Source organism: Benincasa hispida, chromosome 2, assembly GCF_009727055.1.
Source record: "Benincasa hispida cultivar B227 chromosome 2, ASM972705v1, whole genome shotgun sequence".
NCBI lineage: Eukaryota > Viridiplantae > Streptophyta > Magnoliopsida > Cucurbitales > Cucurbitaceae > Benincasa > Benincasa hispida.
The window spans coordinates 38,547,786-38,568,178 of record NC_052350.1 but is presented as its reverse complement, the minus strand read 5'-3'; the positions used below and the strand labels follow the sequence as shown (position 1 = coordinate 38,568,178).

At 31.6% G+C, this 20,393-nt stretch overlaps 1 protein-coding gene and 1 pseudogene across 2 annotated transcripts; both read right to left on the bottom strand.

The window, feature by feature from the left end:
• Positions 1-463: 463 nt before the first annotated feature.
• Positions 464-619, bottom strand: LOC120072440 (annotated as a pseudogene).
• Positions 620-2,605: 1,986 nt separating this feature from the next.
• Positions 2,606-6,769, bottom strand: LOC120071877 (tubulin beta-6 chain). Of its 2 annotated transcripts, none has more exons than XM_039024286.1 (4): positions 6,523-6,769; positions 5,736-6,153; positions 4,451-4,720; positions 2,606-3,581 (listed from the first exon to the last, which is right to left on the bottom strand). In XM_039024286.1, exons 2-4 carry the CDS (start codon positions 6,127-6,129, stop codon positions 2,905-2,907), a joined length of 1,341 nt encoding a protein of 446 aa, XP_038880214.1. In that variant the 5' UTR covers positions 6,130-6,153; positions 6,523-6,769; the 3' UTR covers positions 2,606-2,904. The 2 variants fall into 2 exon arrangements, with proteins under 2 accessions (XP_038880214.1, XP_038880213.1); XM_039024285.1 differs by having other exon boundaries at positions 5,736-6,136; positions 6,523-6,768.
• Positions 6,770-20,393: the final 13,624 nt, after the last annotated feature.

The window sequence follows — 20,393 nt, the reverse complement described above, 5'->3', positions numbered from 1 at the left end:
CCATAAGACATTTTTGCTACTGCTCTGCCGCTCAAAGACACGGGTTGAAGGAATCTTGATTGATGACTTTGTAATTGTTAGTACACATGTGTCTGTCATACGGGGACTAGTGTCATATGTTGGATTCACTAAGTTGTAATGTACATAAATGTATGTATGAACAATGTTATGAAACCCTGTAATGTAAATGTGTTAATTTTAAAGTTAATCTGTTTAGTATGTTGGTTAAAATATATGTATGCCAGGATCTAAGATAGGTTAAGCAGGTTAGTTAGGTAGTAAGTGTCAGTAAAAGGGTTGGTAACTGTTGTCGTCACATCTTCTTCCAGGTTAAGAAGGTAATCTAGGAGGGGTATGACACTTAATTTGGATCAAATTTAAGCCATTTGCACGATGGTGTGTACAGAAGGTCAGCGTGTACCCTCACCTGCACAATGAGCTCGCATGTGGGGGCAACAATGTTTGACGCCCATGCAAACATGTACTCAGCTAGAAGGCTCTAGGTGCAACTTGTGATCAAAGACTTAATGGTTCATGAGATCCTACAATTCACACCAGTTATCACATTTCGCTACGTTCGTCATCGATGTAAAAGCCAAGATATCCATTGCCGAGAGTCGTTGTGAGTAATACAATAAGAATACTCCTCCCCCCCCCCCCCCCCCCGGCATGCCAAGGCTAGGGTAGGGGGCAAATGAATTCATTTCGAGTTCCTTGGCGCAACCTGCACGAGGGCTTAGTTTAGGCCTGCAGAGGGGGAGGGGGCCAACAAAGAACATGTTTCCCCCGCCCCCGACGCGGATAGTTTGTTGTAAACAAGTTCATGAGTCGTTTGAAGTTTAGGCATCGGCAATGATCCTTATGTAGGTTCACGTATGGAAACCTTGTTCAGACTTCTCCTTCATCTAAATGATAAGGTTCAATAGACTTCTCGTAACATCACGGGTAGCGAATAGCCCACGTCGTCGCAATCCGAACACTTCAATAGACTATTCAATTGGTAGGAATGATGAGCGGTGTGTACAAGGGCCAGAGCGTAGTCAATGCGAGTTGATGACTCGCACTTATAGAAATTGCTCGTTGAAGACCAAAAATTGCAATGATCTATTCCCATCATGATGAAATTTTAAAGATTACCTAAACCTAATGGTCAAGTCTATAGACTCATTGAATACATCAGTGTAGCATCGTGTAGTCTGGAACATCTAATGGCATCATAAACCTATTATTACTTCAAACTCTCTTAGCCTAAATGGCCATAGTACCGATGATCACTCTACAAGATGCAACAATCAAACCAAAATATATATGAAGTATCTAGCTGGAGTCAAATTACTAGAAGTGGATTCGGCGACCACCATCTAGGTTACAACCATCATACAAGTTACCCCCGCTTCAAGCTAGCGCCAATCTAGAGTTTCAAAGATTTTTTTTTAAAGAACAACCAAAAGATGCGGATTAAAAACTTGTAAACAATTCTATCTACTAACTTAATTATATTTACGCAATAAAAAAAAATTATATATAATCTTTCCATTTTGAAAATCTAGTAAGCTAAAATTTTAAATCTCTAGTTTTAGTTCAATTAAAAATTTAATCCTAAACTTTCAAATTTGTCACTATAATGGTAAGATGTGTCTAATAGGCCCTTAAACCAATTTTGTATCTAATAAGTCTTGAACTTAAAAAATGTCTAATAGGTTCTTGAACTTTTAATAATGTGCCAAATAGGTTCCTACTATATTCTAAATCTTTTGCCTACTAAGATCCAATACTTTCAATTTTGTGTGTAGTAACTAGTAAGTCTGAATTTTTTTAAATGTGGAGTGGGTAAATAACCTAATAGACACAAATTTATAAATTTAGGGACCTATTGGACACAATTGAAAGTGTAAGGATCTATTAGACACATTTTAAAAGTTTCAAACTTAGACCCCCATTTGGTAACGATTTGGTTTTTTGCTTTTGTTTTTTAAAATTAAGGCTATAAAAATACCACTTCCACCTCCAAATTTCTTCCATTATTATCTATTTTTGGTCAATGGTTTAAAAAACTAAGCTAAATTTTGAAAACTAAAATGAGTAGTTTTTAAATTTTTAATTTGATTTTTGTTTTTAGAATTTGACTAAGAATTAAAACATTGTGCAAATCATTGTAAGAAATATGGAGGGAATATGTTTAATTTTCAAAAAACTAAAAACCAAAAATGAAATGCTTACCAAGCAAGACCTTAAAATTTTAGACTAAATTTGTAATTTAACCATTTTTTTTTTTTTTACCTAAGACAAGCTACAACGGAACAATTGCCAGCCTCCTCATAAGCTCTACCCTTGAGTAAAGGTTTTGGTTATCATGTGAGAGTTATACCCTATGGAAAAAGTCGTTTCAAGATTGTTTTAAGCATCATTTGAATTGACTTGAGAAAAAAATGTTGAAAACTCATTTTTATTTAAACATTTTTTATCAAAACTCATTAACATGAACTTGAAAAACTATTTTGAGTAGTTGTCATACACTTCAATTTCTTCCAAAATGACATTTTAAGTTAAACACTTGAAATTGTAGTCCAAACACATCAGCATAATCTTGAAAAATTGAAGCACGTAATCGTGAAACTGATCCGATAAGTTTATATTAAACAATCAATTGATAATATCCTGAAGTGAAAACTCATACAAACACAAATACTCCTCATTTCTCCCCATTACTTGACAACTTCAACTACAATGTGAAGATGGGATAACTCTAACATTACAAACAAAACAGCATACTGAAACAACAGATAGAGAAGAAAAAAAGGAAACACCCACAGGAAGCACAGAATTTGTGCTGAACACTAATACCATATATATATAATATATAGGCAGCATCATACACTATAGGTTACTCACAGATAACGAAAGTTACTCCTCCTGTTCGGGGTCATCGTCTTCCTCTTCATAATACTCCTCATCAGCTGTGGCATCTTGGTACTGCTGATACTCAGAAACAAGATCATTCATGTTGCTTTCTGCTTCAGTGAACTCCATTTCGTCCATTCCTTCTCCGGTGTACCAGTGCAAGAAAGCCTTCCTTCTGAACATGGCTGTGAACTGCTCGCTCACACGCCTGAACATTTCCTGAATGGAGGTTGAGTTTCCAATGAAGGTCGATGCCATGGAAAGTCCTTTAGGAGCAATGTCACAAACGCTGGATTTAACATTGTTTGGAATCCACTCGACGAAGTATGAGGAATTCTTGTTCTGAACATTGATCATTTGCTCATCAACTTCTTTAGTACTCATCTTGCCCCTGAACATGGCAGAGGCAGTGAGGTACCGGCCATGGCGTGGATCTGCAGCGCACATCATGTTTTTAGAATCCCACATTTGCTGCGTCAACTCTGGGACGGTCAGAGCCCTATATAGCTGTGACCCACGTGAAGTAAGAGGAGCAAATCCGACCATAAAGAAGTGAAGACGAGGAAAGGGAATTAAATTGACAGCGAGTTTTCGGAGGTCGGAGTTAAGCTGGCCAGGAAATCTGAGACAGCATGTCACCCCACTCATTGTAGCAGAAATTAAATGGTTGAGATCCCCAACTGTTTCAAGAGCAAAAAAGTCAAAAACAAAACAGATTTAGTTACCACTTTTGAAGGGTAGGAATGAAATTCAGCATAGCTTTGTGCTTTTCTAAGAGCTGTGAGAAGTTTTATTGGCAATGCTTGATACATTAATAAAATATTTTTTAATTAATGGACATATCCTACAACTCATTTAACATGTTGCCATTGGCAGATCTCTATTTGAAAGAGAAAATATAATGAAGCAGAAAGCTTCTGAGTATATATTAAAAGAAGATGCAGCTCTAATCTTAAGTTTAATGTAAGATTATTGGACATCATAGAATGCCAGATAAAGTTATCTAAGAGTTTGCAGTTAAAGTTAGAGGTTTGGAAGTTAAATTTTCACAGGGGAACCTAAGAACATTGGAGATACTTTCATCTTCGAATGCCCATTACAAGATTGACTTTAATTCCAATTGGTATGTGTCTCCTGAATTTTAATAACTAAAGTCTCGTTTGATAACTATTTAAGTTTAATGTTGGTTTTTTAAAAAATTGAACTTCTGAACACTGTTTCCATCCATGTGTTTCTATGTTTTGTTATACACGGTCTACTAAAATTTTCAAAAATCAATCCAAGTTTTGAAAACTAAAAAAAAAGTAGTTTCCAAAAACTTGTTTTTGTTTTTAGAATTTGACTGAAACTCAAGTATTTCTTAAATAAAGTGAAAACCATAATGTTGGGAAGGAAACAAACATAAATTTAAAAAACATAAAACTGAAAACGAAATTGTTATCCCAGGGCCTAAATCACAAATTTACATTAGAGCAGCTTGAAATACTGAATCAACTCCTTCACACCATTATGTTCTAGTCTGTCAAAAAATGATGGATATCATACTTACAGCTAGGAGTAGTTAACTTGAGAGTCCTGAAGCAAATATCATATAATGCTTCATTGTCCAGCACCATACACTCATCTGCATTCTCAACGAGCTGGTGAACAGAAAGCGTTGCATTGTAGGGCTCTACAACTGTATCCGACACCTTTGGCGAAGGGAAGACAGAGAAAGTAAGCAACATCCTGTCCGGATATTCTTCTCTGATTTTGGAAATCAGAAGAGTCCCCATTCCAGAACCAGTACCTCCACCAAGTGAATGGCACACTTGGAAACCTGTGAGAACACAAAAAAATGCCAAGCAAGCAAACTGAGTTAAAAGCACTTAATGAATCAGAAATCCCATGATAGGAATCTGTAATATTTTCTGTGTAACAGAAATTCTAGCGTATGAATGACAGCAACACGCAGGCTATGACTTCTCAGTAAAGTTGAGAAAAAAGCAAACGACATAAAGAAAACAGGTATCTGTTCATTGATATAATGAAATAGTCTATTGCTCAAAATATAAGAAACAAAATAAAAAATAAGGTACAATGAGCTTAAACCAAAAAAATAAAAGCGTCCAATTCAAACTAATATCCTAAGTAGAATAATTTGAAAAGGTCATGGATAGAGAACACCAAGTTGATGCAAGAAGACGAGTAGAACCCAAACGAGCTGACCAAGGAAGTAACTTATCGTGAAAGACCGTTTGATTATGTAGTGACTTCTCATCAATAAAGAAGAAAACAATTTCAGATCTTAGATGTTAGAAAATGAAGAAAAATCGTCTTCTTGTGTACAAAATTAATTAATTAATTAATGACCATGGACCTTATCGACTTTGGCTTGACCTTTCCTTGCAACAAAGCAAGGCCATGAAGAAGATATGCTCAGAAGTGCTTGACACTTCGCATACCCAAGTGCACTTTTCTGAAAACAGTATTAAAAGCAAAAGTAAAGTAACAAAAGAAGACGTTAACGTACTTTTTGGCACTTTTGGAAGTTATTTCATAGAAGAGACCATAGTATTTGAATGAGTTTAATAATATTCTATAATATAAGTATATAACTCAAACAAAGATGCAAGGCACGTGGGAGTAAAAAGGCATTTTTGATATTGGATCCATTGTTTGACACTCTCAATCATGTCTTAAAATCTCATCCCACATGAACATTCAAATATAAAAGTAAACGGTACATTAGCAAAACAACTAATTGTAAATCTAAAGGACTCAACTTAAACACTTCTCATTAGATCCAAACAATCACATCTAATCAAGCACATGATCTGAGACATAGATTATACCTTGAAGGCAATCACAGTTCTCGGCTTCCTTTCTCACAACGTCGAGAACAGCATCAATGAGTTCTGCTCCTTCTGTGTAATGGCCCTTGGCCCAGTTATTACCAGCACCAGATTGCCCAAACACGAAATTATCCGGTCTGAAGATCTGTCCATAAGGACCTGTCCTCACACTGTCCATGGTACCAGGCTCAAGATCCATGAGCACAGCTCGAGGGACATAGCGACCACAAGAAGCCTCATTGTAGTACACATTTACACGTTCAAGTTGCAAATCAGAGGTTCCAGTGTATCGACCAGTCGGATCTATGCCATGTTCATCACACAAAACTTCCCAAAACTTGGATCCGATCTGGTTGCCACACTGACCTCCTTGAACGTGGAGAATCTCCCTCATCTTCTCACTGCCCACAAGGACACTCTGAAGTTAAGCACATAGTTCAATTGGCATCGAAATTAGAGAACACACACACACAAGTATAACAAATTCAAGATCAGTAAGAAATCGAAACACAACTCCTCTGCATTGAATGCATATATGTCAATATCATCATAAACATTGGATCGGAAGTAAAATTCAACCAAATCGCAGATTCAGTGCCAGAATATGACCATAAAGCTATACCGATTTCCAAAAAACCCGATCAAATAACAGATTCATGGCATTGTGCTGTGAGAATATGAAAATAAAGCAGAACCCAGTTCGGGAAAACGCCGATATGAAATTTTCCACATTACTACAAAGCAAGTAATCAAATGCAGTAATCAGATCTGATGAATTGAAACTTACCGGAGATGTTCCGGCGATACAGGGGAAAATGGGGTGGGCTCCGGCGGGAGAGGGCGGAACCTGGCGGTGGAGTAAGAGGCAAGTCAGGTGATTGGGAGTAGAGAAGAGAGTGAATTGAGAACTGAGAGTGATGGTGGTTTATATAAGAATTTTATGGAAGATGGAGAGGGTAAGGATTTGGCCATCAAAGGGTGTAAGGTCAAATCTTGGTTGAATTTGAAGATTGTTGGTTGTTTGATGGGTAAATTTCAACTATGAAAATTTGAGTGCAACTCAAAAAGGAAAAACCATATGAAGATTTGTGTTTAGTTTATCTTAGTGGGAAAATTCTCATTGCTCATGGTGAATTATTTTAGTCATGTTTTGTCTTATTTCATTATTATTATTTTGATTAGAGATTGGATATTAATCTTTGAAATGGTAATTGCGTTTGATGAGTTATATACTCGAATTAGCTTTGTCATGTGTTATGTATTAAACCTTTGACATTATTGCAATGATGGAGTTATACTCGACTTAAGTTTAGTCATGAATTGGTTGTTTTGTAAACAATTAAACAACAATTTTCAACCAAAAAATCGAACAAAATCGAAAAAAAAAAATAGCTTAAAGTAAATGTTCGACCGCTCGGGTTGAAATCAATCAATTTGGCATTTTAAGGTTGAAAATATATAAAATCGAAAATTTTCAAACGGGTTCAAGTTAAGAAAAAAAAAAAAAAAAAAAAAAAAAAAAGGAATAATCAAACTGGATGATAAAATATATATGATAAGCATTGACATTTGTTTCGTAAAAATTCTTTGGTTAGATCTGTGAATAGACGTTCCTCCCACTATTTTCGATAAACCGAGAACAAGGTCAAAAACTACAACATTTACATAACTAGCAAGGAGAAGTGGCATTCAAAAAAGAAAAAAAGAAAAAAAAAACTTTGAGTGTAATCAAAATCAATTGTCTAAAAAATATAAGTTATTTATAAAAGTTGATATGCAATTTTATTAAGTTTGATAATTAAGTTGTTTGTTTAATGATAAAATGTCCAATTACCTGAGATAAGCCTATAACTATCATCTAAAAAAAGGTAAAAATGGAAAATCTAAAGATTCTCTCTTATAGCCTTTTAGATAGTATAGTTCATTTATACATTATTGTATTTACTAATGCGTGTGGTTGAGGTATTTATGGATTATTAATTTGTTCATCTTATTAGACAATTTTTTTATGACACTATGAGGATAGAGTAACAAAATTGTTATAAAAAAACTTTGTGAATTTGTTGTAATTATTTTTACCTTATTCTCTTGGAATTTTCTTTTATAAAAATGAAATTACTTTTATTATATTTTGTTAATATATTTAGTTTTGTTATTTTTCTGCATTTTGTTTGTGATTAATGTGTTCAAATATTCATATTATTTTATCCATATAATTTTTTTTTAAAAGTATCAAATAAATATATATATACATAACTATGTATACTAGATGAAAAATATTACAAAAGAAGCTTGTCATTATTTTTATTAAAAAAATATAAAAACAAAAAATTCATGAAAACGTATTTTGAATTTTAAAAAACAAAAATAAAAACACGATTGTATATTTTTAGTTTTAATTTTCAAAAACATAAAATTAAAAACAATTAGCAAACATTTTTTTGGTTTCTTAAAAATAGAAAATCAAAAACCATTATCAATCATGAATGGTTTTGTTTCTTAAAACTTGAAAACCAAAAACAAATTTTCAAAAACTAAATGGTTATCAAATGGAATTCAATTTTTTTTTTTTTTATTTCTATAATTTTGAAAATGCACGATTTCAGGTTGTTACATCTGTATTTTCAAATGTGAATTTTATTCCAAAAGTTTTGGTATTTTTTTATCCTTCGTCAAGTTATCATTACTCTAATAGAAAGTAAGATAAAATATCAAGTTTGAAAATGCATAGACTAAAATCAAATCTAATGTGTACGGATAAGTTTTTTGGTTCTACCTATGAAAGTTTTGAAGTTCTAACCTTGATCAGACCTATAACCTCAAATTAGTTGAATTGTGTTCAAATAATTTTGTTATTTGAACTAATAGTTAAAGTCTTTATACATTATTAAACTTAGGTTAAATTACAAATATACATATACATATATACATATACATATATACATATACATATATACATATATGTATATATATTCTTTCAAAAAATGTAATGCTTTCTTTGACCTTTTTTAAATATTTTGAATTATCATTGAAGTAAAAATTTCTTAAAATATTTTATAGAAATTGAGATTTGAATAGTATGACAACGTCCACGTCTCAACTTCCATAATAATAGGACTATGCCACATCATTAAAGATTTCAATTTTCATTCAATATTATATTTATACTCTATTTTAAATATTTATGAAAAGATCTAGGTAATATTACAATTTTAAAAGAATATAATATTTGTAAATGAAGGACAACGTTCAAACATATTTTTTATATTATAATTTAGCCTTCAAATAAGTGTCTATTGTGCACAAATAATTTGTGAATTTGTTACTCATGTGTCAATTTGAAATTGAACTGAAATTCTTCTTTTAAAATATGAAATGGTAAAGAATATATTTTTTTATTAAAATAATATTTTGGTAAAGTACTTGGGATTTGGTCAATTTTAATCACAAATATTCAATTCTGATTCCCCTACCTCCAATAAATCTTAAATTAAATCTTTTATTACTAATTATTTTTGTTATTTTTTAAAAAAATTTATATTATCTATTATAAATTTTGGAAATATTATTGTTGTTTATTAGAAAAATTAACAAGATTTATTAAAATTACAATGATTATCATTAGACATTTAAAAATGCGTGAATTAAAATTGAATAAGTTCGGATGGACTATTTTATTTATTTTATTATTATTATTATTATTTTATTATTATTATCTTCTACTACTACTATTACTAAGACATTTTTTATAAAAAAAAAAAAAAATTAAGTGTTTGACAACTACTCACAATAGATTTTCAAGTGTATTTTAATCAATTTTTATTAAAAAAAAATGTTTATATAAAAGTGAGTTTTTTAAAAAAATATTTTTTCTTAAGTCAATCCAAACAGGTTTTTAAACTTTTTTTTAATTAACTACGTGAATATAATGTTAATGATCTAAAACAATGACTTAAATATTAATTCTTTAAACTATTTTAAGTTCTAATCATATTAATTAAGAGTTTTTGAATTAACATTTCAAGAATTTAAAACAAATTTGAGATAATTAAGATTAACAAACAACTCTTATGTGATATTATTCACCAATGTTGGAAGAAAAGGCCAAAAAGATGGTGTATATCAGACTAAAAAAGTGGGCACATGGAGAAAGTATTCCTTGCCTTCCCTTCATCAAAATGAAGGAGCACCATAACAATAAAAATAAATAAATAAATAAGGAAAATTTTTATTTTACACTCCAATTAGTAGATATCGATTTAACCTTAAACTTTTTTTATAAGTATATCAATTAACATCTTTCTTTAGACTTAATTTGAAAATTATTTGCAAAATTTATAATTATTTCAATTAAATTTCTAAATTTTTATAAATAAGTTAATTTAAATCCTTTGTTAAGATTACATTTGAAATTCTACATACATTCAATTCTAACATATGTGTAGACTTATGAAATGTTGGATTAATAAAACAGACCATTAGAATCGATATATGAATAGGGAATCTTAATTAAGAATATAAAATTAATTCATTTTATGGAAGTATAGAGGTTTAAATGACAAAATTAATAGAGGGTACAAATTGATACACTTATGAAAGTTCATGGTTTAACTTGATACAATTATTAGTTCAAGGTTTATATTGATATAACCCCAAAATTTAGGGAGAAAATCAAGGATCACATTGAACAGTCAAACTAATAACTTGATCAAATACAAGACCACTATGATATTATATATAAAGAGTAAGCTACTAATTCTTATAATAGAATATGTCAACGTCAATTTAAACATAGCTCAACTACTTAATGTATATCCTTAATCTAGACTTGAGAGATTTGAATCTACTTTGTTGGAAAAAATAATAGGCTATGTCAAAAATGTCACATGCATTTAAAGGTTAAATAATAGGCTATGTCAAATATGTCACATGCTATGTCAAATATTCCATAGATAAAGGTTATTGTTATTGATTTAAAGTCACTATAAAGTCGGTTAGATTAATCGTTCTTTCCCATGTCCCCTTTTGAAGGAAATAGGCATAGCATTTGATGGGCTTGACGTGAGGAATTGCAAATTTTAAAGTTTCATTATTCATAAAAATATCTAAAAAGTTTCAAAATCTAAAAATTATTAATTTGTTACTCCTGAAATATCAAACTGTCCCTAATTTTTAAAAGAGTGTTCACATTCAAGAATATTACCAAATAATTACGTTGTACTTAAAAATGGGACATATCTATAGTTTACCACAAAAAAAAAAAAAAAAAAACTGACAAGAGAAATAGCAAAATTTAAAGTTTCATTTGAAAAAATGGCAAAAAGGATTTCAAAATTGTAAAAATAGTAAAAAAAAAATTTAAATAATAGAAAATACAAATTGGTAAATGATCAAACTACCCAAAAACTAACAAATTGAATACAAATAGACAATGCTTCAAAAACAACTCGAAAACTGCAAATACACTCCATCTAAACTTCTAGAAGTGAAAAAAATTACAATCTCAACCAAAAACTAAAAAACAAATAGCATGATCAAAATCTTAGAAACGGTTCGAAAATCTAAAAACTCGCCAATGTGGTCTCACTGAGAAACGATTGGCGGTTGCTTCTTCAATGGACGACCACGATGGTGTGTTTGTGGTGCGATGGTCACCGGTGGTGGCATGCGGCTGCTTAGAGAACCTGTCAATGATGAGTAAAAGAAGATTTGACAATCATGCAAACCGAAATGTAGGGTGATTGTGAGAGAAGAAAGAATAAAAGGTTCAATATGCTAGCATAGATTTTAAAGGAGATGTTTGGAGATGTTATGGCTACAAGCTTGCTGCAAATAGGAAATAGGAAAGAGAGCGAAAAGGATGAGATAAGAGGGAGGTAAAGTAGAATTAGATTTTTTTTAGATATATATTATATATATATATATATTATATATATATATATATATAATTAAATAGGTAGAGAGGAAAGTACTTAGATTTTTTGTTTACAAATTATAAATATATAAGAAATAAGGATTATGTTTTTTTTTTTAAAAAAAAATGAAACAATATAAAACAAATCTTATCAAAATAATAAATAGGTATATAAATATGTTTTATATATCAATGATATATTGTTATATCATTAGATTATATTTTTAAAAAATATAAACTATATAAATAGTAATAATATACACACAAAAAATTTAATATAATAACAAAATGTATAAACAAATAATAAAACAAAATAAAACAAAATTTGATAACAAAAATAATTCAGATAGATATTGTTGGAGAAAAATTAGGGAGAATCTCTAATTTAAATCAAGAAACACGAAAAATAAAGATTAAGATCACATAAATTCATATTTTTAAAGGAGATGTTGAAGAGAGAGAAAATAATGAGATAAAGAGGGAGGAAAAATAGAATTAGGATTTTTTAAAAATATATATTTTTTTAAAATATGTAGGGAGGAAAGTACTTAGATTTTCTTTTCACAAATTATAAATATATTGAAACTTTAGAAATAAGGATTAGGTTTTTTTTAAAACAAAAGAAACAATATAAAACAAATCTTATCAAAATAATAAATATGTATATAAATATGTTTTATATACCAATGATATATTGTTATATCATTAGATTACATTTTAAAAAGTATAAACTATATAAATAGTATAATATACATAAAAAAAATTAATATAAATAAGAAAATGTATAAACAAATGATAAAAAAGATATAACAAAAGATAGATTCAAATAGATATTGTTGGAGAAAAATTAGAGAGAAACTCTAATTTAAATCAGGAAACAAGAAAAATAAATATTAAAATCACATAAATTCATATTATAATTACAGTGTAAATGTAGATTAATTAATTTCATAACTTCATGTTACAATTACATTGTATTTGTAAATGTATATTAATTAACTTTCAGAGCCCATCGAGAGCAAACTGAAAATACATTTAAATTGATATTACATGTTGAAACTGATAACAACATGTTTAAACTAAGTGAAAATGTTTAGATAAAACTAAATCTAGTAACAAAAAGTTAAACCAATTGAAAAAGAGTTAAATAAACCAAAATTGATAATAATGTGCTTTTAAGAGAAGGTTTTGTTTCTATTCGAAAGATTCACACATACATTAGAAAATAGTCAACCACCACATAAAAATCATAACTCCAATTCTCCAACGTTCCTCACAACTGCGGAAGTTCCGATTTATTAAATGTCTAACTTTAATTCTCTCTGATGAACAAGATTCCATCTTCTTTGGTCCAAAAATAAAAAAAGTTGATTATAATAATGAAACAAAAGAAATTGAATCATCATATAATAACAAATGAAGAGAAAAAGAGGAAAATCGATAGATCGATGGAAAGGAAAAAATGGAAAGAAAAAAAGAAGAAAAGAGAAGTCTAATCTGTTGTAAAGCCATAGTAAAAACAATAGTTTGTGAAAAAAACCACAACAAAACCTAAATTGATAAACACAATAACAAAAGTGATGGCTATTCTTTTAGAATAGTGATGAATATTTTTTTTCCAAATCGTTAAAATAATATAAAAATCTAATAATATAATACAATTTAAACCTTCAAGGATGTGAGAAAAATCTAGCTAATTTATTAAAAATATGTATAAAATTATGAAAAATAATTCAAAGATTTGAATAAATTTGAATATATATAAGCTAATAAAAAACAATTTAAAAATTAAAATAAATTTGAGATTTGATTAGATAAAATGAAATTTCATAATCTATGGAAATCTAGAATATGTATTTGGTAGAAAAATCTATATATTTAATTAAAGTGAAATTAATTCGAAAAGTGGTTAAACAAAATATAAATTAATGATAAAATATGCCGATTATGTTAACTACATTAGGAAAATTAGGAAGATAGTTGTTGAGAAAAATCAGCAATTACTCTCTATATAGAACTCAACCTTGTTTATGATTTTACACTTACTTTCATCAATAACAACTACGAATCAGACAAGGACAAATCAAGTATTTAAAAATTTGTGGTCATGTGCATGTTATGTGAGCTGCCATAAATCTTATTATTGATCGATTTTGTCGAACGAATTCCTAAATTTTATCATACACTCCAATTTCCCAAAAAAAAGAAAAAAAGTAAAGTTGTAACCATAGCAAACCCAAATACAATATATTTACATCTTCCAGAAGACAAAACAGTACTCAATAACTCTAGTCCTTAATTAAAACTACATTCAAGTAGAGAAAATGGCATGGATGACCCATTTTAGAGGCCCAAAATGAGAAAAACCCTAATTTTTAAAAATTTAAGATTTATGACCTCTTACTTATATCATCTCCAAGCATTTTACCAACTTACCCTTATTTTATTTCACTCTTCATCATCACTATGTTTTCTTTTCTTTTTTTTCTTTTCTTTTTTCTTCTTCTCTCTCGTTCTTCTTCTTCTTCATTTTCTTCTTCATTTTCTTTTCTCTTTTCGTTTTTCTTCTTCTCTCATTCTTCTTCTTTTGCGTTTCCTCATTTCTTTTTCTTCTTTCTTCTTCTCTCGTGTTTTTCTTCTTCTCATCCTCCTCCGACGAGCGCTCAAATCCATTCTTCTCCGGTGATGTTACAGAATGAGTGAGAAAAAAAGAGTGAGAGAGAGGAGAGCAAGACAACTAGCAAGATAGAAAAGAGCGAGAGAGAGGAGAGCGTGACAACGAGAGGGCCAGAGAGGAGAGTGATCTGTAAAAGAATGAAAATAAACGAGAGAGAGCAGCGAGAGAGCCAAGAGCAAAGTTGGCCATTACCGCATGCGCGCGAAGATTTAATGGTAATCTCACCTGGTGTTGACGTCATCAAATGAAAAAAAAAACTCACATTTTTTAGAAAGTAGGACAGATAATTTGAGTCATCCGTACAAAAAACCTGTAACAACCTAGATTTGTATGCATACAGGAAATTAAATGTCAAATATTAAGTAGGACAAAATTTTATTTAAAGGGGTGGAAATTTAGAAGGGGAAAAATAGGAAATTTATTCATTATCCAAAAATAATGAATAAGGGAGTAGAATCAGAGAGGATTAATTAGAAGTTGGACGCTAGCTAATTCAGGAGACAACGGGCAGTAGATAACTTTTTGTTTGGGCACTGCTCATTGGAAGAATTGGAGGTGAATTAATTGCCATATACTCTTAAAATTTGAAAGAGTTAAAAAGAGGAAGTGGAATCCACAAGCAGTGAAGGCAACCACGCGTGAAAACTAGCGAGATTGGAGAGACAGTGGGAGAGAGCGGGAGCAGGAACGAGAGCGAGAGTGAGAGCGAGAACAGCGAGAGCGAGAGTCGCAAGAGCCAAACTAACGAGAAAGCTGGAGAGAGCGAGATTCTGAGAACAAAGAGAGCGAGATGTGACAGAAGCGCGAATTATGCGTTGAATTTGGCCACGATCTTATAGATTATACATAGAAAACCCCTAAAATTGAATACAAACAAAGAATGATGATGTAAGGGCAAACGTTAGTCAAGTTTAGGTGTCTTATTGAGAGGAATCCTTAAACCCTAAGTAATTTTAAAGAAGCCACCTGTACGATGATTTTTCACACTGAGAAGAGCTCAAAACTACTAAATAAGACCCTTTGCCTGAAGATTTAACCCATTCTCAAACAAATATCAGTAACAAAGAATCGTATGAAAGAGGTAAGTGTGAGTGAGGAAGTTCTGTGAGGTTAAAAGAGAAAAGCTCGGGTAAGGTGCTGCCCAAATTTCCTTCTAGTTTAAAAAGGGAAAGCTCTACTGATCAAATCATAAAGAATAATAAGGAATAACTAGATCATAGTAAGTAGTTTATCTCACCCTCTCTTTAAATGTTCTATGGTAGTGTACCTTTATTATGTTGCATGATTATGTTAATTATTATATTGCATTACATGTTTAGAACACGTTTCTCTACAAGGGACCCCATGCATTATGTTTGTTCACAATTACGTTAAAATCAAGTTTTAATTAGGTGCAAGTTATGCTTTCCCGTCTAATCTTACGTTTATGTTAATGGTTGATGTTGGATGCGACTCTGGCCCTACTGACTGTAAGACCCGCTAATCATCAAATGAGTTAGTTTCCGCTTAAGTCCTCATCTTCCTATCATGGCAGAGAAATTTATGTTTCCAGGGCTGGCAGGGCATGTATGGTTGCACCCTCCAAGCCTAATCTTACGTTATGTTTATGCTAGGGACTAGCAGGGTATGTATGGTTGCACCCCTCTAGTCCAATATTACGTTTATGCTAATGGTTGATGTTGGATGCGACTCTGGCCCTACTGACTGCATGACCCGCTAATCATCAGATGGGTTAGTTTTTGCTTAGGTTCTCATCTTCCTATCAGGGCGGAGAGATTTATGTTGGAAGCATAACTGACCACCACATGTTATTATACGTTTTCGGTCCCAACCATTTGTTTTCATGACACGTTGCGATTGTGCATTTGGTCACTACTCTACGTGAGAACTACTTACTGGGTATATTATATACTCATCCTATATTTTTACAGACTTTGTAGGTAAGAACACAGCGTAGATGGTAGAATTGGACGTCGCTCAAATGGCTAACCATCAAACTCACTATTATAGACACATGCATTTTGTACCACCACGCTAATGTTTTATGGATCCTGGTATTTTGATAAATAAACTTTTTATATAGTTTTTCTATCTAATTAATAAAATTTAGATATGTTCTTTGAAATTTTCACCAGAACTCATCTCATGATAGAAAAGTCTAAGTATGCATGTCGTAGCAGTCGGATCATAATGTGTAAGGATCCGATCGTTACAAAACCCCACTCAAGTACCCTAGCTTGATTATTCGTTGCCCAATCCACCTACCCAACAAGCTTAAAAATCAAAAGGAAAAGATCCTAATTATTTCATCCTTTGCTCCCTTGTCTCTCATATCTTAGCAAAGCAACCACTTTTCTACCCTAATTTTGAATTGACCTCCGAAAATCTTCCCTTTGATTCTAAACTATCAACGGAGGAGACATTCAAATAGCCACAACATTTTACTGAAGTTCGAAAGCTTAACCATTCATATGTCAATTGATTGCTCAATATTTCTCCATGGCTGCATTGATGCTCAATCGCCCATTATCCTCTTGGTAGGTACATTATTGGATACTTATACCAATAAAAATAAAAACAACTCGTTGATTTGATATATTCATGCATGCTTCATTGAAAAGAAAATCAAGAAACAACTATTAATTTTCCCCTGTGTTGGGAATGACTTTGGAGTTTTGAGAGAAAAGAGGTAGAAGTTGTCCCACATCGGAAGATTTAGGCTTGGCAAGTGGGTATATATATAAATACTTGTAATGAAGCTTCCAAAGTATGGTGGTGGTGGAAGTATAACCCTTACCACATGCACACGCTGCTGTTGTTCGTCGGGTCAGTAGGTGTGAGTAACCACACTTGTGCAAAAAAGAAATAACTTTTTACTACTTATTCTATTAAATTTTTATCAAAACGATTACCGTTTTTATTTACCCAAATAAAGTTAATTGGAATTAATTCCATAACGTTGTTTCTTCCTCTTTTAAAAAAAATTGAGCAGCTTGTAATATACAGATTCCTATCAATTCTGATCCGTTCTCCGACGAGTGCACGTCAAAGTTCGAGTGTTGTGTGAACCATGGGAAGCAACTAACTTCTTGCAATATAGTATCAAGGTCGCGTTGTTCTTGCTTTCAAGGAAATGGCTTCATCCACGACATAACAATCTTCATCTAGATTAACAAGTTGAAAGCAAGAATCCTTCTTTTACTCATCCAACGTTTTAGATGTCGATCAAGAATGGTAAGGTTCTTTAAGATCTATTGAATTGGAGCCTCTCGACGGATCCAATTATTATCGCTGGTCTTAGAAACTTCTTATATTTTTCGAGCAATTGGAAGTTGATTCCATCCTCATCAGCAAAAAATCTGATGAAGGTAAGCCTGTGTAGAGACTGATCCAGATAGCTCTAAAGTCACAGATCTGTAGAATCCAGCCAGTCCAAAACTGAACCTATTGCAGATCCAGGAAATTTTGAGAAAGATAACTAGATAATTCGTGGCCATTTACTCAATCATATGACGGACTCGTCATTCGATCTGTTCATGGTCCAAAAATCAGCAAAGGTTATATGGAACACTTTTGAATCCAGATATAGAGGAGATTGTTGGGGTTGATGCCCTAAATCTCATGAGTTTTGTAGTTTGTAATTGTAATGTATAAATAATTTATTTATCCAATAAAATAAGAATTTTTTTATTTGACATTTAGTAGCATTAACCCACAAAACCGATAAACTATGATCCAGTTATCTTCTATAACTTAAACATGTATATGGAGACATATAGGTAGATCATGTTTAAGAGATAATCTAAATGATCTATAGTAAATGAACAAGTTTGGGTACCTCATCCTGGTGACACTGCAAACATGAGCCGATTTGTAGTTGTTATAATTATTGTAAAGTGCTACAAATAATCTGATCCTGATTATTCATATGGAGACATGTGAGCGGGGGTGTTCTGTACAAAAAGTTTGTATAAGACTAGACCAAGAAATGAATAGTCTCGCTATGTAACATCATTGATAGAAGAGACTTACATTTCATCAGGATGACTATATGTGACTTGACCTGAATCTTAAGTGAGTTGTGAACTTCTGCCTATGAAGGCAGTCCTTTAATTTGCATAGGTGAGAGTGGCCTGTATCTTTGACTTAATATGCCTTCTATTTTGAGGATTCATCTGATTGGAAGCTGGGAATGTAGCTTCACAAGAAGGAATTCACTCATTCTCTATTATTAGAGTAAGTAGAGAAATTACTCCCTTAAGGGTTGATTCTAGGGCTTGAACAATGTGGTGCCACACCATATCCTAGCCCAAGAGGGGTATGGTCATAGTTGGACTATGGCTTATTGTTCATTAGAGGAATCAATGGTACTTAAGGAGTTAGATGTAACTATAGGGGCAAAACGGTAATTTTGGCAGACTTATACTTATGAGCAATTTGTGAAAGGTTAATGCACCATTGATTGGTTATATCCAATGACACATAAATATATCTGTAGTGCGAAAAATGCAACTGTCGGTCTTTAGCAAAGTGACTGGCAGTTAATAGAAGTCGGTTAATTTAATTAAAGAGTTTAATTAATTAACCAAATACCATTGGAGTTTCAATCTATAGGTCCATAAGGTCTCCTTGGTAGCTCAACTAGGATTATTGAGAATCAAATTAATTTTGGATTCATTTGAATTGTTCAAATTAATTATTTTGGACTATTGCTAGTACCTTCGACATCAAAAGAGTCATTTAAGCCACATCATCACCGGTTACGGAAAAATGAAGATTTTCTTGATTACTAATCACAAAGGAAGATACATTTGATCTAACATTTTACAAACACCTTATAACCAACTCAAACTCAATGAAATTTATCCCACTAATTCTATATATTTCCTATAAAAATTCCTCATATGTTATTCTGACGTCTACAATTAGACCTTTCAATTGACCCCCTACATATTCTTTCTCATTCTCCTTCCATTTTCCCCCAAAACAAACAAATATATGAGGCATCTTAAAAGGATTCATATATATGTACAAAAATGTTACTAAAATCATACATTGGGGAGAATACATAATCTCGATGAAAAATATCAATATCTCGCTCGAGAGTTTAAATCCTAATATAAATCTCGGGATAAATATAATAAATCTCGACTGAGATGATTGAATTGCTACCAAGATTACGTAATGACAACAAAAACAGTAATTATTGGGCTCAACAACATGCAAATAACAATTCAAACACATTTATAAAGACAATATTGTTATATATACCTTTTTTTTTTTTTTTTTGCAAAGAGATGGCCGTGAGAGTTTCAGGACTTCCAAACACTTGTGAAATTTTTTTTTAGAACCAATAATTGTAGAGCATGCCAATTGTTGGGTTTCTCAAACAGTGATATTATAATAATATAGTATTATTATTACAGAGGGCATATTCGTAAAATTACTTTTTGATTAATGATTATGTACACATGGACAACTATCAAAATTTTAACTCAATCTCGGGGCCGATCTCGTCTGAGAAGACCTGAGATGAACTCTTTTAACAAGTTTTTAAAAAGCGTGCTATTTTTATAATGTAAAAATTAGAAAGGACTATTTTGGACAATTTTCCTATTAACTTCATACTTATTAACTCTATCGGGCCAAACAGGTCGTTAGGGTTAATCATAATGATTTCCATAACTTAACCTAATCAATGTTTGACAAAATGAAATTGAGCCCTCCAAGAAATTCCTTCTATATCACTCTCAGTTTTTCCTTTTAAAAACCTTCGAAAGTCAAAGGGAAATTTGTATGGATGACCCATTTTTTGGGCCCAAAATGTCAAATGACTCATTTTTAAAAAATAATGTCAATTGACCCTCTGCTGACATCATCACCATAACAAATTACATAAATTACCCTAACAAGTGCCTCACGTTATACGTCTCACTCTCGCTTTAAATTTTCTAGTTTGATGTGATTGCTCGTCAGTGTATGATTGATTTGACAATTTTCAAGATCGAAGCCTCAAATCAATAATATCTAAACACAATACAGGGGTGATTTCTTTAAACTCTAAACC

Excerpts from the sequence above, each read along its gene's own strand:
- LOC120071877 (XM_039024286.1), bottom strand. The coding sequence starts at position 6,129 with ATGAGGGAGATTCTCCACGTTCAAGGAGGTCAGTGTGGCAACCAGATC. Across the intron at positions 4,721-5,735 it reads GAACTGTGATTGCCTTCAAG|GTTTCCAAGTGTGCCATTCA; the intron begins GTATAATCTATG and ends GTGTTCTCACAG. Across the intron at positions 3,582-4,450 it reads CAAGTTAACTACTCCTAGCT|TTGGGGATCTCAACCATTTA; the intron begins GTAAGTATGATA and ends CTCTTGAAACAG.